The sequence below is a fragment of the Talpa occidentalis genome, unplaced genomic scaffold, assembly GCF_014898055.3.
Source record: "Talpa occidentalis isolate TD23 unplaced genomic scaffold, MPIMG_talOcc4v2.1 talOcc4.17, whole genome shotgun sequence".
NCBI lineage: Eukaryota > Metazoa > Chordata > Mammalia > Eulipotyphla > Talpidae > Talpa > Talpa occidentalis.
Window position 1 is genome coordinate 8,036,501 of NW_023601754.1, and position 25,305 is coordinate 8,061,805.

The 25,305-nt window shown below is 41.4% G+C and overlaps 2 protein-coding genes across 7 annotated transcripts in view; both read left to right on the top strand.

Moving 5' to 3' along the window:
• The window catches only part of NIP7 (nucleolar pre-rRNA processing protein NIP7), a 99,123-nt gene extending 81,719 nt beyond the window's left edge, over positions 1-17,404 (top strand). Inside the window, exon 6 of the mRNA XM_037515998.2 lies at positions 17,385-17,404. The gene's annotated coding sequence lies outside the window, so the exon portion shown is untranslated. The remainder of the gene's footprint in view (positions 1-17,384) is intronic.
• The window catches only part of LOC119249006 (cytochrome b5 type B), an 87,852-nt gene that overhangs the window by 6,257 nt on the left and 56,290 nt on the right, over positions 1-25,305 (top strand). For 5 of the 6 annotated variants that reach the window (XR_005126027.2, XR_008552406.1, XR_008552405.1 and 2 more), the window contains exons 2-3: positions 17,385-17,513; positions 18,375-18,404. Coding sequence is in view for 3 of the 6 variants with exons in the window: in XM_037516005.2 (XP_037371902.1) it covers positions 17,385-17,513; positions 18,375-18,404 (159 nt within the window). In the remaining 3 variants the exon portion in view is untranslated. The remainder of the gene's footprint in view (positions 1-17,384; positions 17,514-18,374; positions 18,405-25,305) is intronic. The other variant, XM_054696946.1, reaches the window with a different exon arrangement.

Here is a 25,305-nt window from a genome sequence, read left to right on the forward strand (position 1 = left end):
TCTCTTTTAATTAACCATTCCAACAATCTATTTTAGAGATGAGAAAACTGGGGAGCAGAGAGGTAATAAAATTCTGTGGGCTGGGGTCCTGCCCGATAGCCTGTGCCTATGATATTAGGGTTTGTCTCAGTTTTTTTCATCGTTGGAGGGTATGGAATTAAGTATGTTTTATAGCCACTTTCTTTTGCATTTAGATATAATTTGAAAGGTTGGGGATGTGACATAGGAAAGTTACAACAGGTACCTTTTTCTGGAACCCAGCTAATTTTTTCATTTTTTGAATAGGTTATCCAGTTATACCTTGAAAAGCCTCTGCCTTTATGCCTACTTCTACTGCCTCCCAAAATTAACTGCAGTTTATGTATTCTCCACGGTTTTGTTTTGCATATGCAAGCCAGAGTGAATGTAGTCCCTCCCACTCTTTTTATACAAAAGGTAGCATACTTTACACGCTGACCTGTGCCTTGCTTATTTTTACTTGTTTATCTCTGTTATCTTTGCATATTAATACCTGAACAGTCGCTTATTCTTCATAGAATTTTTTTCATGGGCCATAATTATTCAGCAGTCTCTTCCTTAGATAAACATTTGGGTTGTTGGTAATATTTTGCTAAGTTTGTTGTTGTTGTTGTTTTAAAGATTTATTTATTTATGCATACAAGAACTGGGGTACAGGCCAGAGTTGCAGGGGAGGGTGAGAGGATTCACCAGAGACAGAGCAGGGAACAGAACTGGCAGACTGACGAAATACACTGCTGAGAGGAACAGCGGGTGAGTGAGGAGAGGTCTGCTGCACCATGTGGGTAGCTCCCTGGCCAGGGATCGAACTTGTGCTGCAGTGGCTGTAAATAGGTTCACAGGTTGCGTTTGAACCCCTTGCGCCAGCATGGAGGCCCTGTTGTTGTTGTTTTTAAGCCCCTAAGTCAATTCTGTTGATATCTAATGTACATACAAAAAATGTACAGATTTTGTGTGTAGAGTTTTGACAAATGTCTCCCCTTTGTAATGACCATCACAATCAAGACATAAAACATTTCTGTCACCTCTGCCCCAAACCATGATTTGATTTCTAACACTAGAACAGTGAGCACTTTTTGTGACCAACTTTGCTTCACCTATCTGTGAGAATCACCTGTTGTTTTCCATGTATCAGCTATTTGTTCCTTTTGATTTTGCTTTATGAGTATACAAAACATTTATTCACCTGCTTGACATTTGGGGTGTTGTCTTTCTTTTTTTTTTCCTCTTTTGTCTATAATGATGAAAGCTGCTGTGAACTTTGATGGGTAAATCTTTGTGTGGACATGTTTTCTTTCTCTTGGGTCAGTAACCGTGAGTGAGATTGCTGGGTCATATAGTTTTGTTTTTACTTTTAAAGCAACTATCAGACTTTTCCCCAAAGTGTTCACATCGTTTTACGCTCCTAGCAGCAAGGCACAAGTGTTCTAGTTTCTCCACAACCTCATTGACATGTGATGTTTGTTAGTCATTTTACTTTTAGCTGGTCTAATGGTTGTGTATTTGTGTATAATTATGGTCTTAACTTGCATCTCCCTGATCACTAATAGATATTGAGTATCTTCATGGACTTATTGGCTGTTTGTCTTTTTGTGAAGTGTCCATTTTTTTAATTGGGTTGTTGGTTTTTTCATTATTGTCTTGAAAGCCGCCTTTATATATTCTGGATGCAAATCCTTTTAGATGTAAATATTGCAAATACTTTTACCCATTCTATATTTTGCCATTTCATTTTCTTGATGTCTTTAGAAGAGAATTTTGGTGAATTCTTATACACATGAAATAAAATTCTAGTGGCTAGGTGTTGGTTTTGCATGTCTAGTTAAGTTTTCTTACTTGGCCACTTAATAGTTGCGTAACCTCAGGCAAATTAGCTAGTAAAGGTCCTTTCCCTCTGTAAAATGGAGATAGTAGTACCTCTACCAGAGTTGTTTTTGTGACAGTTAATTTTTATAGACTTGCTATGGTCCCTGGCATAAAGAGCTCAGTAAATGTTAGCTGTTGTTTTTATTAGTAGTAGGAAATTAAATACATTGTTTCCTCTGTATCTTGCTAAGTGGCAGGTGCTCGGAAGAGAAAGTGAAGACAAAGATGAATGATTAGCTTTGAACTTGCAGAGAGTATGAGATTTTTGTAAGTAATTGTTGAGCAGGGGAGAGTGTGGTCTTGCCTTAAGACTGAGAATGCAGATTCTGTTTGGTGCATCCCAAGCTCCCCCCCCAAAAGTGTTAGTTTGACTAATAATTCTTAGTGAATTTCTCCGAAATTAGTCAAGAAATGTGATTTGATCTTTGCCTATCTTGTGGAATTCGCAAATCTATAAACAGTGCTTTGTTTTCCTTGAGCAGTCTCAGGTGGTTAGTCCTGGGAAAGGCTAGAAATAAAATGAAGTTTAACCTCCAGCACTGTCCAGGTGAGATATCTGTAACAACAAATCGACTTTTCTTATTTATTCATTTTGCATGTGGCATGGGTACCTCACACCAGAAAAGGAGAGAGGCATAGGGAGAGAAGAAAGAGTGAGTGCTCCCTGGGTCTCACTGAGTTCTAGATATCGTGCTGTATTCTGGAATATAACCTTGAATAAAATAATCTGGTCCCTATTCTTATGAAGCCTGTAGTCTGGTGGGGGAAGAAAGACAGTCCATAAACAGTTGTGATAAATATCATCATGATGGTGCCTGAGGAATTGTGAGACTCTATAATAGTGGTACCTCATCCGGTGGGGATAAGGGTATCAAGTTATGTTTGGACCTGCAGACCTGAAATTCACACCCTGGCAGTGGTCACTTTGCCAAGGTTACACCCTGTCTGGCAACCATCAAGTTAGCCTCCTCTTGGTGACAGCCCTCTGTAACTGGGCTCATTCTAGTCCAAATGCAAATACCCATGGGCCTGCATCATTTCCTCCTGTTCACCTCCCAGGTCTGTTATCTTTCTCTGGCCAGTCAGATTGTTTTTTAGGAAGTAGTTTTTATACTCCCCCAAATATTAACCTTCGTGTATTATTTTGGTGAGGTATTCTCATGATCTTTTTGGCTAGTGGTCCCTCTTTCCATCACCCAGCCTAATTTTGCAGCTTCCGCAGTCCAACTTAATGTTTCTAGCTTTTATTTTCCAAGTCAGATGTCTTTAGCATATCCCTATTGTTAAATTTTTATTACATCAGTATGGAATTTCCACCCACAGAGAATTTGTAATTTTTTCCTAACAAGATTTTTACTCTGTAACTATTTGCCATTTTTCACATTCTCTACTTTTCTATCACTTTCCTTTCCAAAGAATGAGTATTCGGGAATTATTAGTTTCTATTAATAAATTGTCCTCTTTCTTTTCTATATTGAAGCATTGATTTTCTTCCTCTTTCCAATAGTGCTCAGTAAAGAAAAGCCAACATATTCTGTGGACAGTTTGACCAAAGTCGTCCTGAGGACATTAAAAAAATTGCTTTATATTTCCCTTGACTGAGAGAGATAAATAGATCATGGTCATTGTTTCATCTCTTTTGATTAGGATCAAGGTTGCAGTATAATTTATTTGAAATGTTTTATTTGTACTGTTCTATAATGCTTACATAATATACATTGAGACAAAGTCTATTAGTCTTAAAGCACAAAAGTTATCCAAGTCAAAAGAATCTTTTTTGCAAATTCATACAAGATTTAAAAGCAAAGCAGGGGCCTTCCTGGTGGAGCAAGGGGTTAAGCACCACACTATGAAGCAATCCACAGCCTCTGCAGCACGAGTTCGATCCCTGGCTGGCCAGGGAGCAACCCACATGGTGAGGCAGACCTCTCCTGTCTTGCCTGCTGCTCCCTTCAGCAGTGTATTTCAGTTAGTCTGCCTGTTCTGTTCCCACTGTCTGTGGTGGATCGTCTCTTCCCCCGCATCTCTGGCCTGTACCCCACCTCTTGTATGCATAAATAAATAAATCTTAAAAAAAAATAAAATAAAAGCAAAGCAGGTCCTAGGAGAAATGGGAACTATGTATACCTTATATTAGGTTTACTTTAAAAATATTGGGAGGAGGGGCCTCCCCGGTGGCGTAGCAGTTGAGTGCTGGGCTGCGAAGCTGCCAGCAGCCTCTGCACCACCATCGAGGGTCCCACATGGCGTGCAGACCTCTGCTGCCACGCCTGCTGCTCCCCTCAGCAATGTCCTCCGTCTGTCTGCCTGTTCTGCTCCCGGCTCTGGCTCTGGTGAATTCTCACCCTCCCGCACTTCTTTTTATTTTTTTTTTAATTCTTTTTTTTTTTTAATTTTTAATAGAGGCATGTTTTATTTATTTATTTGTTTGTTTGTTTGTTTTGTTTATACATGCACTGGGTACAGTCAGAAGCGCGGGAGGGTGAGAGAATTCACCAGAGCCAGAGCGGGGAGCAGAGCAGGCAGAAGGACCGAAGTACACTGCTGAGGGGAGCAGCGGGGCGGCAGGAGAGGTCTGCGCGCCATGTGGGACCCTCCTCCGGTGGCCGGGGAGCAGCCGGGGATCGAACTGACACTGCAGAGGCTGTGGGCAGCTTCGCAACCCAGCGCTCAACCGCTGCGCCACCGGGAGGCCCCCCGCACTTCTGACTGTACCCAGTGCTTGTATAAATAAATAAATAAATCTTTAAAAAGAAAAAAATATTGGGAGGAATTTGATTGTCCAAAATATTTGAATAGTGTAGGCAACCAATCTAGATTACGGAGTATCACTCCCAGACACCTGTAGTCTTAACTTGTCTTATGTGATTCAGGAAAATGCTGCATTTTGTCTTATGTAGATTATAGGTATATAAATCTTGCTTTCCTGTTTTTTTAATTATTATCACAAAATAAATGTAACAAAATTTTTCATTTTAATCTTTTTTAACTGTATAATTCAAGTAGTAATTGCATTTGCAATATTGTGTAACCATCACTGGTATTTCTAAAACTTTTTCATCACATCAAACAGGAACTCTGTAACCATTTAGGCAATAACACCTACTCTCCCACCCCCTCCCTCTCACCAAGTTCCTGGTAACCTATAATCTGCTTTGTGTCTGTGAATTTGTCTATTCTAGGTACCTCATAAATGGGGTCACACAATATTTGTCCTTTTGCTTTTGCCTCTTTCACTTAGTATGATTTTTTTTTGTTTTTAAGATTTATTTATTTATTTATACAAGCACTGGTACAGTCAGAAGTGCGGGAGGGTTAGAGAATTTACCAGAGTCAGAGCAGAGAGCAGAGCAGGCACACTGACGAAATACACCGCTGAGGGGAGCACCGGGTGGTAGGAGAGGTCTGCACTCCATGTGGGACCCTCACCCGGTGGCTGGGGATCGAACCGGCGCTGCAGAGGCTGCAGGCAGCTTTGCAATCCAGCGCTCAACTGCTGCTCCACCGGGGAGGCCCTAGCATGATTTTAAAACATTTTTATTGTGATAAAATAGACATAGGATAAAATTTCCTTTTAAATATTTGGAAGTGCACACTTCAGTGGCATTTAAATACATTCACATAGGTGTGGGACCATCACTACTGTGCATCTGCAGAACTGTTTGATCATCCTACACTGACACTGCCCGTTAAACAGTAATTCCCCCTGGCCGCCCTTTCTTCCAGTTGCTGGTACTCACTGTTCTACTTTTCATCTTCATGAATTTAACTACTGTAAATACCACCTATAAATAGAGTCGTGCAATATTTATTCCTTTGTATTTGACTTATTTCATATAGCATAATGTCTTCAAGGCTGATTCGTGTTGTAGCATGTATGAAAATTTCACTACTTTTAAGACAGTAATATTCCATTATAAGTATGTATAGAGCATATTTTTTGGTCTATCTTTTTAAATTTAGTCTGAAAGTGTTGTTATCTATTGTTTCCATTCCTTGGCTTTTATGGGCAATGCTGTGGTGAACGTTGATATTCACCGATCTGAGTCCTTTGGCATTTCAGAGTTTTTATACTACCAAGTGGGTTTATACATGGTAGTGGAACTGCTGGACCATATGGTAATTCTGTGTTTAGTTTTTTGAGGCATCTCCAAACTGTTCCTTTTTTTTTTTTTTTTAAGATTTATTTATTTATTTATTTATTTATTTATTTATTTATTTATGCAAGAACTGGGGTACAGGCCAGATCTGCGGGAGGGTGAGAGGATTCATCAGAGACAGAGCAGGGAACAGAACAGGCAGACTGATGAAATGCACTGCTGAGGGGAGCAGCGGGCGTGACAGGAGAGGTCTGCCTTGCCATGTGGGATTCTCGCCCAGCCGGCCGGGATCGAACCGGCACTGCAGAGGCTGCGGACAGCTTCACAGTGCTGTGCTCAAGTGCCTGCGCCCCCAGGGGAGGCCCCAAACTGTCCTTCACAGCTACAGAACCATTTTACATTCCCAGCAGCAGTGTTGGGAACCAGATTCTCCATGTTGTCTCCAATACTTGTTACGTTCCAATTAGAGCCACCCTAATAGGTATAAAGTGGCATCTCATTGTAGTTCAATTTGTATTTCCCTAATGATTAATAATGTTGCCTCTTTTCATGTACTTTTGGTCCTCTGAGTATTTTTAGAGATATGTTTATTCAAATTATATGGCCATCTTTTCACTGGATTCTCTGTATTTTTGTTAATTTGGAGTTCTTTATGTATGTTGGATATTAATCTCTTGTTAGATACGTGATTTTTAATTATTTTCCTTTTCACTTTCTTGATAATGTCCTCTGATGTACAAAGATTTTTTTTTTGCTTTTTTTCAGTTTTTATTTATTTTTTCTTTTTTTTTAAATAATAAATTTTATTTTTATATTCCCCATACAATTGCAGCCCCCCCATTCTGACCCCAATCCCTCCCCTCCCGCCCCCCACCCCCCAAAAAGTGTATCTGGTTCATAGTTTTTTGTTGATTTTGATTTTCACTTTCTTATAGTTATTCATTTTCCTGGTCCCTTATTTAAGTTTTCTAGATTCCTGCAATGAGCGAGACCATCCAGTATTTTTCTTTTTCTTTCTGGCTTATTTCGCTGAGCGTGATCCCTTCCAGCGCCATCCATGTTGCTGCAAATTGCATGTGTTTATCTTTTTTGAATGCTGAGTAATATTCCATGGTATATATGTACCACATCTTCTTGATCCAGTCATCTATTTTTGGGCATTTGGGTTGTTTCCAAAGCTTAGCTATTGTAAATAGTGCTGCTATAAACATAGGGGTGCAGGTGATCTTTGGAATGGATGTTTCTGTGTCCTTTGGGTAAAGACCTAGGAGTGGAATTGCTGGATCCTATGGAAGCTCTATGTTTAGTAGGTCCAGAAATCTCCACACAGCTCTCCATAGTGGTTGGACCAGTTTGCACTCCCACCAACAGTGCAGGAGTGTTCCTTTTTCTCCACACCCTCGCCAACATTTGTTGTTGCTAGTTTTTTTAATATGTGCCATTCTCACTGGTGTAAGATGGTATCTCATGGTAGTTTTGATTTGCATTTCCCTGATGACAAGTGATGTTGAACATTTTTTCATATGCCTGTTGGCTATTTGCATTTCCTCTTCAGAGAAGTTTCTTTTTAGCTCTTCTGCCCATTTTTTGACTGGGTTATTTTCTTTGTTGTTGCTGAGTCTCATCAGCTCTTTGCAGATTTTTGTGATCAGTCCTTTATCATTAGTGTTGTGTGCAAAAATGTTCTCCCAGTTGGTGGGGTTTCTCTTTGTTTTTGTTATTGTCTCTTTTGCTGTGCAGAAGCTCTTTAATTTGATGTAGTCCCAGCTGTTTATCTTTGCCTTCACTATCACTGCTTTGGGTGATGTGTCTGTAAAGATGTCTTTGATGTGCAAATCCCGTAGTGTTTCGCCTATATTTCCTTCTATATATTTTATGGTTTCAGGTCTTATGTCTAGTTCTTTAGTCCATTTTGAGTTGATTTTTGTGTATGGTGTGAGGTAGTGGTCAAGCTTCATTCTTTTGCATGTAGCGACCCAGTTTTCCCAGCACCATTTATTGAACAAACTTTCTTTGCTCCAATGCATAGTCTTTGCTCCTTTGTCAAAGATTAGTTGACCATAAATCTGTGGGTTTATTTCTGAATTTTCTATTCGATTCCATTGGTCTGTATGTCTGTTCTTGTTCCAATACCATGCAGTTTTGATGATTATGGCTTCTGATGTACAAAGATTTTTAATTTTGATGGAGTAAGTCTCTCCTTATCAGTAATTATTACTTTTTTTTTAATTAATTTTTTTAAAGATTTATTTATTTATTCAAGCACTGGGTAGTCAGAAGCGCAGGAGGGTGAGAGAATTCACTAGAGTCAGAGCGGGGAGCAGAGCAGGCAGGAGGACCGAAGTACACTGCTGAGGGGAGCAGCGGGCGGCAGGAGAGGTCTGCGCGCCATGTGGGACCCTCCTCCGGTGGCCGGGGAGCAGCCGGGGATCGAACTGGCGCTGCAGAGGCTGCAGGCAGCTTTGCAACCCAGCACTCAACGGCTGCACCACCGGGGAGGCCCCAGTAATTACTTTCAGTTGGTTAAACTCTCAATCAAAAGATAGAGATTAGCAGAATGGGAAAACACTTTAGACCCAAAAACACTAATAGTTTGAAAGTTAAAGCATGGAAAAATCAGTCCTTTGCAAATAATAACCAGAAGAGCAGACATGGCTTTACTAGAGACTTCAAGTCAAAAAAAACTTCGTCAAAAAATGGCTTTTGATGGGCACATAGTTTCAGTTTTGCAAGATGAAAAACGTTTTGGAGATGGATAGTGCTGATGGTTGCACATTAATACATTCTCACCATGAGTGCATGAAGATTCCAGTATCCCCACATCCTTGCTCCTTCATCTCACTTTTTTTCTTTTTTTTTTTTTTTTTAAAGATTTATTTTATTTATTTATTTATTTATACAAGCACTGGGTACAGTCAGAAGCGGGGGAGGGTGAGAGAATTCACCAGAGCCAGAGCGGGGAGCAGAGCAGGCAGAAGGACCGAAGTACACTGCTGAGGGGAGCAGCGGGCGGCAGGAGAGGTCTGCGCGCCATGTGGGACCCTCCTCCGGTGTCCGGGGAGCAGCCGGGGATCGAACCGGCGCTGCAGAGGCTGCGGGCAGCCTCGCAACCCAGCGCTCAACCGCTGCGCCATCGGGGAAGCCCTCACTTTTTTTTTCATAGTATATGTCCTAATGGGTATCTCATTGTGGTTTTGTTTTGCATTTCCTGAATGATTACTATGTTGAGCATTTTGTTTGTTGGCCATTGGTATAATATCTTTTTTTTTTTTTTTTTTTTTTATTTTTTTTATAGAGGCATGCTTTTATTTTATTTTATTTTACTTGTTTGTTTGTTTGTTTTATACATGCACTGGGTACAGTCAGAAGCGCGGGAGGGTGAGAGAATTCACCAGAGCCAGAGCGGGGAGCAGAGCAGGCAGAAGGACCGAAGTACACTGCTGAGGGGAGCAGCGGGCGGCAGGAGAGGTCTGCGCGCCATGTGGGACCCTCCTGTGGTGGCCGGGGAGCAGCCGGGGATCGAACCGGCGCCGCAGAGGTCACTGGCAGCTTCGCAACCCAGCGCTCAACCGCTGCGCCACCGGGGAGGCCCTGTATAATATCTTAAGGGAAATGTCTATTCAAGTTCTTTCCCTGTTTTTTTAAAAATATTTATGCATATAAGAGGGGTGTAGGGCAAAGGGTGTGTGGGGAGGGGTGAGAGAATTCACCAGAGACAGTGGGGAGCAGAACAGTTGGATTGACTGAAATATATTGCTGAGAGGAGCAGCGGGTGAGACAGGAGAGGTCTGCTGTGCCATGTGGATAGCTCCCTGGCAGGGGAGTAAACTCATTGCTGCAGTGTGGCTGCTGATAGCTTCATAGTGCTGAGACTTAACCCCTTATACCACCAGGGAGGCCCCCTTTGCCTGTTTTATAATCAGCTATATGATGCTCTTGTTAAGTTTAGGAGTTCTTAATATATTTTGGGTATTAATCCCAGGTTGACATATCTTCCATTCTGTAGCTTGCCTTTTCATTTTGTTGATTATGTCCTTTGAAGCATGAAAAGTTTTATTTGATGTAGACCTGTTTATCAATTTTTGCTTTTGTTGCCTGTGCTTTTGGTGCTATATTCAAAAAGGAATGCCAAGTTCAGTGTCATAAAGCTTCCCCCCCACACACACGTGTGTGTGTGTGTGTTTTGTCCTGTATTTTCTTATAGGGACTTTGTAGTTTGGGGTCTTAATGTTTATGTCTTTAATCCATTTTGAGTTAATTTTTGTATATGAAGATTAAGTTCCATCTTCATTCGTTTGCATGTGGTTTGCATCCAGTTTTCCCAGACTGTCATTTCCCTATTGAATGGTCCTGGCACCCTTGTCAAAGATCATTTGACTGTATGTACAAATGTAATTGTATTTTACTTTTGATAATGGCCGCATTCTGTAGATGCTGTTTTGGAACTTACATTCCCACGAATTATGTGTTCCTGAGATTTAGCTATATGATGTCATCCTAATAAGTGGACTTAATCACCGTCTAAAACATTAGAGCAGAGTCTCCCTGGTGGCACAAGGGGTTAAGACGCAACCAATGAAGCTGTTCGCAGCCACTGCAGCACAAGTTCTATCCCCAGCCAGGGAGATACCCACATGACGCAGCAGACCTCTCCTGACATGTCTGCTGCTCCCCTCAGCAGTGTATTTCAATTTGCCTGTTCTGTTCCCCATTGTCTCTGGTGAATCATCTCACCACCACCTGCCCCCCCCCCAACACACCTCTGGCCTGTACCCCAGTTCTTGTATGCACAAATAAATAAATCTTGGGAAAAAACAAAACAAAACAGTAAAACATAAGACATGGGCACATTTAAAGAAAAGAATAAAAATAAATAAAACATTACAGCACCCTCAAACTTCTCCTTATGCCCCCTCCCTGTGAGCACTGCTTCCTCATCCCCAGAGGTAGTGTGGTCTGTTAACTTTAACACTCTAAATTTGTTTTACCTGTTTTTGAACTTTCTAGAAATGAGAGTCACGGTGTATATTGTTTTTGTTTTTTTTTTAATATATAGAGGCATGTTATTTATTTATTTGTTTGTTTGTTTGTTTGTTTTGTTTATACAAGCACTGGGTACAGTCAGAAGCGCGGGAGGGTGAGAGAATTCACCAGAGCCAGAGCGGGGAGCAGAGCAGGCAGAAGGACCGAAGTACACTGCTGAGGGGAGCAACGGGCGGCAGGAGAGGTCTGCGCGCCATGTGGGACCCTCTTCCCGTGGCCGGGGAGCAGCGGGGCATCAAACCGGCGCCGCAGAAGCCACGGGCAGCTTTGCAACCCAGCGCTCAACCGCTGCGCCACCGGGGAGGCCCAGTGTATATTGTTTTGTCTCTGGCATCTTTTGTTCAATGTTACATTCTTTTGTATTGTGCATATCACACTGGTTCACTCCTTTTCTTTGCCAATTAGGATTCCATTGTGTGATTTCACCTCAGTTTATTCATACTCTGTTCAAGGACATTGGGCTTTTTCAAATTTAGGGTCATATTGAATAATGCTGCTATGATCATTTGTGGACCTGTGTGTCTAAGTACATGTGTCTGTCTCCATGTCTTATAGTTGTATAGTTGGGGGCTTTTGCTTTAAATTTTTTTTTTCTTTAATTTTTTATTGACTTTTTTTTTAAGATAATTATAGGGTCATATGCAGCTGTCAAAAAGTAATAGATTCCTTGTGCCTTTAACCCATTCCCCCAATGATAACATTTTGCAAAACTGGTACAATATCACAGCTGGGATATTGGCATTCATCGAAGCCACAGGCCTTTAATTCTGACTTTCCCAGTTTTACTTCAATTTGATTTGTCTTTTAATTAAAGAGAAAACAGGATCGTTTACTTAGTAGCATCTAGAGTCATTTGTTCTGATTACGGTACTCAACATGTAAATTATATCTGCCTCTGATACAGAAATGGCATCTTGCCGCTTCTCTGGGACATTTAATCCTGACGAAATTATTCCTGGGCAACCTTTATCTATGTATCTGCCAGCAATTACCCTCTCTCCCTTCTTATAATGATATGTAAACTCTCTTATTCAGAATAACTGGGTCTTTATTTGAGTGGCCATAAATAGTACAGAATCATTGAATTTTTTTCCTAGTGGTTTTGAGTATTCTGAATTTAACCCATCTTTGGTCATCCTGAAGGGACTTGAGAATCCAGCAGTGTCTCACAGTCACCCAGAAGAACAGTAAGAGACATAGAAGGTTTGTTAGGTCTATCCTGGTCCTGAGTATTCCCTCTGAAAAAGAATTTATTTGAACAAAATGTTAACACCTTAGCTTTTTATATCATCCTACAGAGATTTGAAATGAACAATGCAGGGAAATATATTTTGTTCACCCCTAATTTCTAAATTTTTTGTATTAAAAAATATTTTGCAAAAGCAGTTATTAAAATGCTAGTGCATACATTTAAAGTAAACATACAAGGAGTTTGGAGCCCAAGAAAACAAGAGTTTACTTTGGTTAGAAGTCAGGCTGATTGTACATGATAGTTACAATTGGCAGTGTTTCTTCCAAAGATTGAATTTTTGCTGAGTTTTTATAGGTTATTCCCAGCTTGACTTTTCCCCTTTCTCTGTCTTTCATTTCTGCAGTCACCAGAAGAAAATTTTAAAGCATTAAAAAAGTGGCTCTTTCCTTATAAGTCTGCCAACACCCACTCCTCATTATCTCTAGTTTCAGACAAAGGGGAACATGGTTCTGATAAGAATGATCCTTTGGGCCTCACTGGTGGTGCATGGGGTTAAATCTCAGCACTGTGAAACTCTCAGCCGCCACTGCAGCACGAGTTTGATCCCCAGCCACGCAGCTGACCCACATGCTCTTGTCTCACCTGCTGCTCCCCACTTTGTCTCTGGTGAATCCTCTCACCCCCCGTACCTCTGGTCTACACCCCAGCTCTTGTATGCATAAATAAATAAAATAAATCTTAAAAAAAAAGAATTATCTTTGCTGCACATCCATAAACTCAGAAATTCTTCTTTGTAGCTTAGAAACTCCAGGTCAAATGAAAATTATAAGGTTAAAGGTTATTTTGAGATCCTGCTTGGTGTTCAAAAAATACAGGTCTCTAATTCCTTTTTCAAAGTGGACGTCTTGGGCTGTGAGCTCCTCTTTTTGCCATCGGGTAGTGTCTGCTGGTGATGTTAGCTCCAGAACTTTCCACTTGGTCTTGAAAGCTCTGTTGGTATCTTTGGGTATGGCCATGACTGCTGTAGTCATCTGCCCCTGCATCATTTCTGATTGGTCATTGATATTACCTTGGCCCAGAATCAGAGAGTAAATGCCCTGAAAACCCAAATACATAAAGGGAGTGCCAGAAGGCAGAATTCACCAGGATGTAGCTAATGTTAGTAGTTCAATTCCTTGCTGTAATCTAGGCTTACAGCAGGATTGTTGGAGGCCTCCCTGGTGGCGTAAGGGGTTAAGCATCAGCACTATGAAACAATCCACAGCTACTGCAGCACGAGTTCAATCCCTGGCCAAGGAGGTGACCCACATGGCGCAGCAGACCTCTTCTGACTCGCCTGCTGCTCCCCTCAGTATTTCAGACATTCCGCCTGTTCTGCTCCCCACTCTGTCTCTGGTGAATCCTCTCGCCTGCCCACCCCCCCCACTTCTGGCAGACACCCCAGTTCTTGTATGCATAAATAAATAAATCTTTTTTTAAAAAAATACAAGATTGTTGGACATAGGACTTTGGTTGTAAGTGTCTGAGAATGTCATGTTGATTCATCCCCCATGAAGAATCAAAGGGAGGCTGTTATGTCCCATTCATCATGTCCATGAGCATAATGGGATCAGTCATATAAGAGAAAGTGATACTATGTACTCTTGTTTTTTAAATGCTTCCTCTGGGTTTTTGAAGTAATATTTTACATGCCAAGGACTATTATGGAGTATAATTAATTTCCATTTTCCCTGAAGACTGTGCTTCATATTAGGTGTTAACTGTCAGATACTTGTTCCTGGGTGTGCTTCTTGTCACTCTCTAACAGGATGATAAATCCTGGTGGATGGTGCCTGCAAAGAAGGTAATGATAAAGATGGGTAGGACTATCCAGAGACAGAGGTTGGAGTTGAATAGCAGCTTCTGCCCTTAGCCTGGGAATTATTTTCGCTAGGACTGACCAGACTCTACCCCAGTCTCAGACCCAGTGCACTGCCTCCACCTGGAGTGCCAATATTATTTTAATATTGTCTAAAGTTTATAGAGTTCTAAAACAGAAGCTAGGGGTTCCCAGAAATCTCTCTGCTTGATCTAAATTATCTGTTTTAAGACCATATTTTTTTTCTTTTCTATTTATTTCTATATATATATTTTACATCATTATTCATTTTTGTACAGTTTGCTTTCTCCTCTCAGTTGTAGTCCCCATAAAATTCCTACCACCAAGTCACCCATGAACCATCACCATAGTTTCTTGTGCTCTTCCTACCTCTGTTTTAATCTCGCTCCCTCCCACTCCCCTGCTGAATAGCTCGCTTTATAGTTGCCTGCTAGTTTTGTAAGACCACATTTTTGAGTGAGAGTTACTAAACCTAGGCTTTTTGTTAAAAAAAGATTTATTTATGAATACAAAAACTGGGGTACAGGCCAGAAGTCGGGGAGGGGGGATGTGAGAGGATTCACCAGAGACAGAGTGGGGAGCAGAACAGGCAGATCTACTGCAATAAACTGCTGAGGGGAGCAGCAGGGAGACAGGAGAGGTCTGCTGTGCCATGTGGGTAGCTCCCTGGCCAGGGATCCAACTCATGCTGCAGTGGCTGCTGATAGCTTCATAGTGCTGAGACAACCCCTTGTGCCACCAGGGAGGCCCAACCTAGGCTTTTTTGATTGCTCTGATGCCCCCTTGCCTCAGTGGGAAAAAAAAAAGGACTCTAAAAGTATACTGTATGAATTTACTTGTGTAAAAGCATACAATTTTGTCTTTTCCAAATTTGCCACATTGAAAAAGATTTTTAAGTATTCTGCTTTCTCTGTTTATTTGTGGTGAGAGATTGGTGACAGTGAGAGTAATTTGTAGTTATAGAAAGAACTATGCTGAACGTCATAAATTCAGTCATTCCCTGACGTTCCTCCTGCTGCTGAGGGTTGTTACGCTTTCACTCTCTGGTTGGGATATATCTTATGGAAAAAAATGGTCGCCATAGTTTGGCTGCATAGAGCATACAGGCACTTAATTCCAAAACAAATGGTTTAACACAGCACAGAGGTTTCAAATGTAGTGAGAAATGAGTGGTGGCTTCCTTATTCTTGCTTTAAAACCACATGCTTGGGCCTCCCCGGTGGCGCAGCGGTTGAGCGCTGGGTTGGGAAGCTGCCGGCAGTCTCTGCAACGCCGGTTCAATCCCCGGCTGCTCCCCGGCCTCGGGAGGAGGGTCCCGCATGGCGCGCAGACCTCTCCTGCCGCCCGCTGCTCCCCTCAGCAGTGTACTTCAGTCCTTCTGCCTGCTCTGCTCCCCGCTCTGGCTCTGGTGAATTCTCTCTCCCTCCTGCGCTTCTAACTGTACCCAGTGCTTGTATGTATCAATCAATCAATCAATAAATAAATCTTTAAAAAAAAAATTAAAAAAATAAAACCACATGCTTAAGTATTAAGGAGAGAGAGTCACTCACTGGGTAGAGACCTTTTAGGAGACACTAGCACATTATCCTTAGGTTCAGGGAGCTTATAGGCAAATGACTGTCACTGCAGGTTACACATAGAATTTTTGTGCTTCACTTGATTTTGTCTTTCAGAGAAGGATGAGCAAATTTGTGCTCTTTTTTTTGTTACAAAAAGTCACTATTATAAAAAGCATTACTTGCTATTTCAAAAATAATAAATCTAGATATGTTGAATAATGTAAATTCTAAATTTGCTATTTGTGTAAGTAAATATTGAGTGTTTAAGTGAAGGACTGCTAAATATAACTCTTCAAAAATAATTTACTGAGTAGGTAATGTTTTACTTGGTAAAGTAATTTCAAAAGGGCATGCAGTGAAAAATTTTCCTTCTCTCCTAACTCTCAGCTACCAGGTTCTCCAGTGTTTACAGCAAGATTTTATGCACATGCATGCCTTAATCTGCTTTTTAAAATCATGGGTGACAATATATTGTACACATTGTACCATTCCCTTTTTTAATATAAAATATCTCATTGAATATAACAAACTACTCATACTACCTCCATTTTACAAATAAGGAAAGAAAGACATCTCAGTTTCTTTTTTTTTTTTTAAGATTTATTTATTTTTATTTATTTATGCATATAAGAAATGGGGTGTAGTCCAGAGGTGCGGGGAGTGAGAGAATTCACCAGAGACAAAGTGGGGAGTAGAACAGGCAGATCTATTGAAATACATCACTGAGGGGAGCAGCAGTCGTGATAGGAGATTTTTGCTGTGCCATGTGGGTTAGCTGCCTGGCTAGGCATCAGACTCAGTCACAGTGACTGGCGATAGCTTCAAAGCACTAAGACTTTAATCCTTACACTACCAGGGAGGCCCAACATCTCAGTTTCTTAAATACTTTTCCAGGGTCTTATAGCTTGTAAGTTACAGGTAGCCTCTATTTCCTCGGTACAGTGGCAGTTTTGGTACTACTACTTTAGATAACTTTTTATTTTGAAACCATTTCAAACTTACAGGAAAGTTATAAAAATGGAGTAAAGAATTCAATAAACCCTTTATCATTTTTTAAAAGATTTATTTATTTATGCATACAAGAACTGGGGTACAAGCCAGAGGTGGGGGGGGGGAGGTGAGAGGATTCACCAGAGAGAATGGGGAGAAGAACAGACAGATTTACTAAAACACTGCTGAGGGGTGCAGCAAGCGAGACAGGAGAGGTCTGCTGTGCCATGTGGGTCACCTCCCTGGACGGGAATCGAACTCGTGCTGCAGTAGCTGCAGATAGCTTCATAATTCTGACACTTAACCCCTTGTGCCACCAACGAGAGGCCCCTCATTTGGGTTTCTGCAACTGTCTCAATTATGTTGGGGAAAGGAATCAACCCTTTCCAGTTGTTGTATCTCTTTATCCTCCTTCAATCAGGAACAGTTCTTTAGTCTTTGACTTATATAACCTTGATATTTTTGGAGCTCTCAGGCCTGTTTTATAGAATACCTTTCAATTTGCAACTGCCCTAGGTGTCCTCACAGTTAACACCTGTGTGATGTCTTTTTTTGTCCAGAATGTCACAGAAGTTATGTTACATTCTTTACATGGGATCCAGTCAGGTGACATACATGTCAGTTGTGTTCTATTAGTCCCAATAAAGGGGAAAAAAGAGAAAGAAGGAGGGGGAAATAACTTACTAGTTTGCTCTTAAGAGAGCCCTCTGTTCAGTAAATACCTCTTTTCCTTGTAGCATCCTGGTGGAGAAGAGGTTCTGCTGGAACAAGCTGGCGCAGATGCAAGCGAAAGTTTTGAAGATGTGGGCCACTCCTCTGATGCCAGAGAAATGCTCAAGCAGTACTATATTGGTGATGTGCATCCGGTAAGACTAACTGAACTAGGCGTGCTTATGGAGGGGAAACTACAAACAGCCACACAGCACAATGAGGGAATACATTTTTAAAATGGAAATTCATTCTGCCAAGACATCAGGCTATGTTTTCTCCAAAACCATCTAGCCTTATTATGCTAAGATATTGCTTCTTTTTATTTTTTATTTTTTTTAAATACCTTTTATTTTATTATTATTTTTAAAGATTTATTTATTTATTTATACATGCACTGGGTACAGTCAGAAGCGCGGGAGGGTGAGAGGATTCACCAGAGCCAGAGCGGGGAGCAGAGCAGGCAGAAGGACTGAAGTACACTGCTGAGGGGAGCAGCGGGCAGCAGGAGAGGTCTGCGCGCCATGTGGGACCCTCCTCCGGTGGCCGGGGAGCAGCTGGGGATCGAACCGGCTGCAGAGGCTGCGGGCAGCTTCGCAACCCACCGCTCACCCGCTGCGCCACCGGGGAGGCCCGATATTGCTTCTTTTTATAAGGTAGCACATGTACCTCTGAAAGCAAGGGAACTCATTTTGGATTATTGCTTGCTTGATTTTTTGATTGACTGGTCTTTGTATTAGAATGAGTAATATTTCTATAGAAGATAGTGGTTTGGTAGTTCTTGCAAATTCCTCGCTGAATATGGTCAGGTAAATTTTTAAAACCATACTGTTGCAACAAAGGATCTTGTTAGACTCAGAAACTGGAATGGAGGTTGTGGGCATTACCCTTCCACACACCCTAACATCTGCCAGGGAGTTCATTACCACCAGAATGTAGTGCTGTGTTTGGAGGTTTGGAAGGAGCACACAGAGTTCATTTGGGAAGGTCTTAAAATATTTGTTTTCCTCTTTTAACAGAATGACCTTAAACCTCAACATGGTAGCAAGGTAAGAAAGCATTTGTTTATTTTGTGAGTTTTGAGTGTTGTTTCTATTTTCTCAAATAGAGGTTTGGGTTTTTTTTTTCCCAATTAACAAGAGAAGTGTTTACTTCTTCCCCAAGCAAAAATCCTATTTTTCAGGAATTTGGACTCAGTATCATCTCAGAAAAAAATAGCTGAGTTTTGTTCATGTTTCTATTTGCCTTTTTTTTTTTTTTTTTAAATTGAAACCCTAAAGTCATACCCTTTGAAAGAAATTAGTTTATGGGTTCAGGTGTAGAAAAGCAGGTGATAATAATTCTGGAAAAAGAATTGGAAAGTTGATTTTCTCTTAAAAGTGTTAGAAGGAATTGTAGAGAGTGACATAATTGACTAGAATAGGCCTTTCTGTCCCTGCTTCCCAAATTCAATTCTTCTGTAACACTAGGCTAAAACAGACCCACATCCTACTCATTTACTCAGTGATACAGCAAAAACGTAAGATTGTGTTTGAAACCTTAATGTGCACTATGTTATGTACCAGGAAGAAAATATGAAAGCCTTTTGCTTTCTACAGAACGCATGGTTCACCTGCCTTACTCCCTCACAGTTTTCCTTGACTACTGTCCTTTCCAGAACTACTCCACTGCCCTGTAACTTACAGAGACAGCACTTTATTGCTATCTAGAACATCATGGAGGTGGTGCTGCCTCCCCTTTTCCTCCTTCTAGTTCCTTTCCTTTCCTCATTGAACCAAAATTGCTAAGCAGCTTTGACACAGTTGAAATTGGCCTAGACCCAACAATTCTTTTAACTCAAGAGATTGCTTGACAGTGTCTGCCATCTGTTGCTCTGCAATCCAGGGTGTTTGTGTGTATTAATTCTTCTGTCTTGCTACACTCTGCTACTCTGAAAAACTGAATTGTTTATGAAGGGGGATGAAATGGTTTTTAAAATGTTTTGTGAGCACTATGGGTTTGTGCTCACATATACTCCTTTAACTCATATACAGAGAGAGATTGTGATTTTTGTCCTAAACCACCACAATAAATAAAGTCACAAAATTTTTTAGTTTCTTAATGGACATAAAATTATGCTACTCACTGTGCAATAGCATCGTGTCTAAATTAAAATATACTTTATTGCTAAAAAATTCTGTCATCTGTCATTCGGTGAGTTGTCATTTTTTTGGTGGTGGAGAATCTTGCCTCAATGTTGATGGCTGCTGACTGATCAGGGTGGTGGTTGCTGAAGGTTGGGGTGGCTGTGGCCATTTCTTAAAATGAAACAATGCAGTTTGTGCTATTGATTGGCTCTTCCTTTCATAAAAGATCTGTGTAGCATGTAATGCTTTTTTTCTCTTTGTTTTTTTTTTTTTTTTTATAAAGGCATGTTTTATTTATTTGTTTGTTTGTTTTTTGTTTATACATGCACTGGGTACAGTCAGAAGCGCGGGAGGGTGAGAGAATTCACCAGAGCCAGAGCGGGGAGCAGAACAGGCAGAAGGACCGAAGTACACTGCTGAGGGGAGCAGCGGGCGGCAGGAGAGGTCTGCACGCCATGTGGGACCCTCCTCCGATGGCCGGGGAGCAGCCGGGGATCGAACCGGCGCCACAGAGGCTGCGGGCAACTTCGCAACCCAGCGCTCAACCGCTGCGCCACTGGGGAGGCCCTCTCTTTGTTTTTAAGATTTTTTTTTTTTTTTTAATACAAGAACTGGATACAGTTAGAGGCGCGGGAGGGTGAGAGAATTCACCAGAAACAGAACGGGGAGTAGAACAGGCAGATGGACCAAGGACACTGCTGAGGGGAGCAGCAGGCAAGACAGGAGAGGTCTGCTCGCCATATGGGTTTCTCCCTGGCCGGCCGGGAATCGAACCTGCATGCAGAGGCTGCGGACAGCTTCACAGCGCAGCGCTCAATTCACTGTGCCACTGGGGAGGCCCCTTCTTTCTCATTTTTTTTAAATAAGGTATCTTTTATCTTTCCTAGGATCAGGCCTACTCTGTGAGGTCAAACAGAAACCAGGACTTTGCAAAGCAATTTGTTTATTTTTTTTAAAAGATTTATTTATGCATAGAGGCCAGAGGTGTGGGGGGTGAGAGTACTTACCAGAAACAGAGTAGGGAGCAGAGCAGACAGACTGACTGAAATACACTGCTGAGAGGAATAGCGGGTAAGTCAGGAGACGTGTGCTGCGCCATGTGGGTAGCTCCCTGGTCAGGGATCAAATTCATGCTGCATTGGCTGTGGGTAGCTTCATAGGTTGTGTCTTAATCCCTTGCACCACCAGGGAGACCCCCTTTTTTTTCCTTTTTCTTACACTATTGTTAAATTTTGGACAGTATTTGATTTCTCCCCTCAGGTATAGTCCCCATAGTTCTTCCACCACCATAGCACCTGTGACCCATCACCATAGTCCCTTGTGCTCCTCTCTCCCCTATGCCCCTCTTGTTTCCCCGCCCCTGATCTCAGCCACAGATCTATGGTCAACTTACAAGTTTTCTTTTTTCCTGATCCTTTCTTCAGTTTCTCTATATTCCACATATACGTGAAACCATCTGATACTTATCATTTTCCTTCTGACTTATTTCACTTATTCCAGCTCCATTCGTGTTGCTGAAAATGGCATGAGTTTATATAATGTTGTTTGATATCATTTTACCCACAGTAGAACTTCTTTCAAAATTGAAGTCAAATCTTCTCAATGATTTGACTTTGAGACTGCTTCTTTATCATTTAAGTGCAGTATTCTAAATCCTCTTTTGTCATTTCCGTGATGTTCACATAATACTATGTGAAGAAACCATTTTCTTTGTTTATCCATAAGAAACAGCTCCTCATCCATTTAAGTTTTAAAAGATTGAACTCATGATAATTCAATCTTCAAGTTCCACTTCTAATTTTAATTCTCTTACTACTACCACATCTGCAATTACTTCCATCATTGAAGTCTTTTTTTCTTTTTAAAGATTTATTTATTTATGCATACAAGAGCTGGGGTACAGGCCAGAGGTGGTGGGGAGGGTGAGAGGATTCACCAGACAGAGTGGGGAACAGAACAGGCAGATTGACCCAAGTATACTGCTGAGGGGAGCAGCGGCTGAGTCAGGAGAGGTCTGCTGCGCCATGTGGGTTGCTCCCTGGCTGGCCGGGAATCAAACTCGTGCTGCAGTGGCTGCGGATTGCTTCATAGGTTGCATCTTAACCCTTGCGCCACCAGGGAGGCCCCATCACAGAAGTCTTAAACCTTCATAGTTATCCAGGAGGGTTGGAATCCACTTTTTCCAAACTCCTGTTAATGTTGATATTTGATTCTCCTTTCCATGGACCACACATGTTCTTAATGGCATCTAGAATGGTGAGTCCTTTGCAGAGGGTTCTCAGTAGACTTTGCCCAGATCCATCAGAGGAATCACTATGATTTATGAAGTGTATTTCTTAAATAATAACGACTTGAAATTGCTCCTTTATCCTTGGGCTGCAAAGTGGATTTTGTGTTAATAGGCATGAAAATATTAATCTCTTCCATTTCCATCAGAGCTCTTGGATGCATTGTCAATAAGCAATAACAGTTTAAGAGTTTGTTTGGTGGTTCTAGCAGGGGAGCACAGCTACTAGAATACCCTTGGCCAAAGAGTAGAGCTACTTGGATACCCTTGGCTGAAGAATGGTCCGTCTGTATTCGGGGAACACTGTCCTCTTCAACCCGTGGCTTCGGAAGGGACACACATGGAGAGGTGAAGGAGGAAGGAAACATTCCCTTAGCCAGCCACATCAGCCATATCAACCCTGGTTATCAGTGAGGTGACACAAGTCCCAGCAAGATAGCCTCACATCCAACAGCAGCAATGTTTTAAAAGGACACTATTTCTGGGGCCTCCCTGGTGGCACAGCGGGTTGAGTGCCACGCTTTGAAGCTGTCTGCAGCCTCTGCAGTGCGGGTTCGATCCCAGCCAGCCGGTGAAAATACCACTTGTCGCGGCAGACCTCTCCTGTTTCGCCCACTGCTCCCCTCAGCAGTGTATTTTGGTCAGTCTGCCTGTTCTGCTCCCTACTCTGTCTCTGGTGAATCCTCTCACCCTCCCACATCTCTGGCCTGTACCCCAGCTCTTGTATAAAAATAAACAATTTAAAAAAAAGACTCTTAAAAAAAAAAAAAAGACTATTTCTTAGCAGTAGGTCTCAACTGTGTTGTGTCCTTAAAATATTTTGTAAATCAACTTGCAAACAGATATGCTGTCATTCAGGCTTTGTTGTTCCATTAATAGAGCATTGACATGTAGATTTAGCCTTTGGTCTTTCACAACAGTAAATGAGTACTGGCTTCAACTTAAAGTCACCTGGTCTTATTAGCCCCTATCAAGAGAGTCAGCCTGTCCTTGGAAACTTTGGAGCCAGACACTGAAGACTCTAACTGTGAAAGTCTGCGATGACGCCATCCAGTACAGGGCTGTTTCATCTCTATCAAAAATGTGTTGTTCACTATAGCCACCTTCATTTCATCAGTCATCTTAACTGGATATTCTTGGTAACTTTCTGCAGCTTCTACATCAGCTCTTGCTGCTTCCTTTTGCACTATTATCGTAGGGTACAGCTTGTTTTCTTAAACCTCGTGAACCAGCCTTAGCTAGCTTCAGACTTGTCTTTTGCTGCTTCCTCACTTTTCTCAGCTTTCATGGAATTGAAGAAGTTATGGCCTTCCTCTGCATTAGGCTTGACTTTAAGGGAAAGTTGTGATGGTTTAATAATCTTTCCAGACCACGAAAACATTCTCCGTATAAGCAGTTTTGCTGCCTTATCATTTGTGTGTTCACTAGTGTAACACTTTTAATTTCCTTCTAGAACTTTTCCTTTGCATTCACAACTTGGTTGAGTGTTTTGTGCAAGAGACCTAACTTTCAGCTACCTTGGCTTTTGATATGCTTTCCTCACTTAGCTTTATCATTTCTAGCTTTTTAAAGTTAGAAACATGTGACTTTTCCTTCCTCTTGATCCAGAGGCCACTGTAGGGTTGTTAATTGGCCTGACTTCAATATCATGTCTCAGGGAACAGGGAAATACAAAGAAAGAGCTAGAGGAGGGCGGGGATGATCAGTCAGTGGAACAGTCACAACAAACACATTTATTTAAGCTCACAGTCTTATAGGGGTGTGGTTCATAGTGTCCCAGAACAATTACAATAGTAAAAGGTCATTGACCATAGATTGCAATAACAGATATAATAATGATTAAGTTTGAATATTTTAAGAACTACCAAAATGTGACTCAGATGCACAGTAAGCACTTGCAGTTAGTAAAATGGCACCTATCTATGCAGGCTTGCCAAGGTATGTGGGACACACAATAAAACAAGGTATCCATCCATGTAGTATCCATTCTTGAATTCTTACTATATAACTAAGGTAACATTTGAACTAAGCATGGCCTTGTTTAGCATATTGATCTTGTCTGGAAAACATTGCACTCAGGTCAACATTTGATTCAAGGGATATTCCTATTTGTACAAGGGATACACCTTGTATCTAGGGGCCGTAGTCCAGTTCTGCACAGCAACTGTGAGAGAGCCCTTTTTCTATATTAAAGCATTAGAATAAAAGTTTTGGCATTACAATTCTAGAAGCCTACAGTTGCTATAGGATTCTGTCATGGCTAGAAGTCTCATTGCTGTTTTTCTTCCTTGGTTGCACAGTCAGTAGTTAGGACCATTCCTGAGACTGGACAGTGGTGTTTTCCTAACTCTGTTACTTATGCAACCTATCTTGGAACCTTTTGGCATGTTTTCTGAAATGTGCGTTTCCTGGACTTTCAGTAATACTGATTGATAATCTCTAGAGGGGAAAAGTTGGGAATTTGCATTTAAAGTAACCCTAGTAGCCAAGCAACAGACTTTTTGCTGTATGATATGCCTGTCATTTGAAAACTTAGGGGACTTGAATTCTCTTCTGTGGAAAGCTAAACTAAAGCTGTTGTATGTTGGGCATTTTGTAAGAAATACCAAAAAAAAAAAAAAAAAAAAGAATAGATACCCTTTCAGGCCACCAAATGTCATAGTAATCTAGAAGTGACCACATGCAGCTTTGTCCATGCCTTGGTTAAGCAGTAATTAAAGGCTGTTTTCCTCATATCCATTGTTCCCAAAGGACAGTCTCTGTTTAGTAGAGAGTTTGCCTACTGAGTGTTTTCAGTCAAATGGCTGTACTTTGAGCAGATCAGGCAAGGAAAGCCTTTTGGAAAATTTTCAATGGCCCCCACGTAGGTTGTCATAGAAGTGGGTCCAACCTGATTTCAGTTCCAGGAAGAAATTCTTGACCTCGGATTTCTCTTTCTTTCTCTCTCTCTCTCTCTCTCTCTCTCTCTCTCTCTCTCTCTCTCTCTCTCTCTCTCTCTCTCTCTCTCGTTTCTTTTTTTTTTTTTTTTTTTGTTTAAAGATTTATTTATTTATTTGTTTGTTTATTTATTTATTTATTTATTTATACAAGCACTGGGTACAGTCAGAAGTGCGGGAGGATGAGAGAAATCACCAGAGCCAGAGCAGGGAACAGAACAGGCAGAGTGATGAGATACACTGCTGAGGGGAGCAGCAGGCGGCAGGAGAGGCCTACTTGTCATGTGGGAAGCTCGCTGGCGGCTGGGGATTGAACCAGCGTTGCAGAGGCTGCGGGCAGCTCCGCAGCCCAGCACTCAACCTCTGCGCCACCAGGGGAGGCCCGGATTTATTTCTTATGGAGGTTTAAAATGGGCATGTCTGTGTCTAGGATGTAGGTCTCTTAATTTTTCTGTCACTGGTTTAAACATTCACCATGAAGAAACAGATATGAAGTTCATTTTATTAATTACTTTCTGTTCTTTCGGTTAATGGTTTCTGAACCTCTGAAAAAGTGATTTTTAGGCCTTTTTTTTTAAATGAATGTTTTCTGCCTTATAGG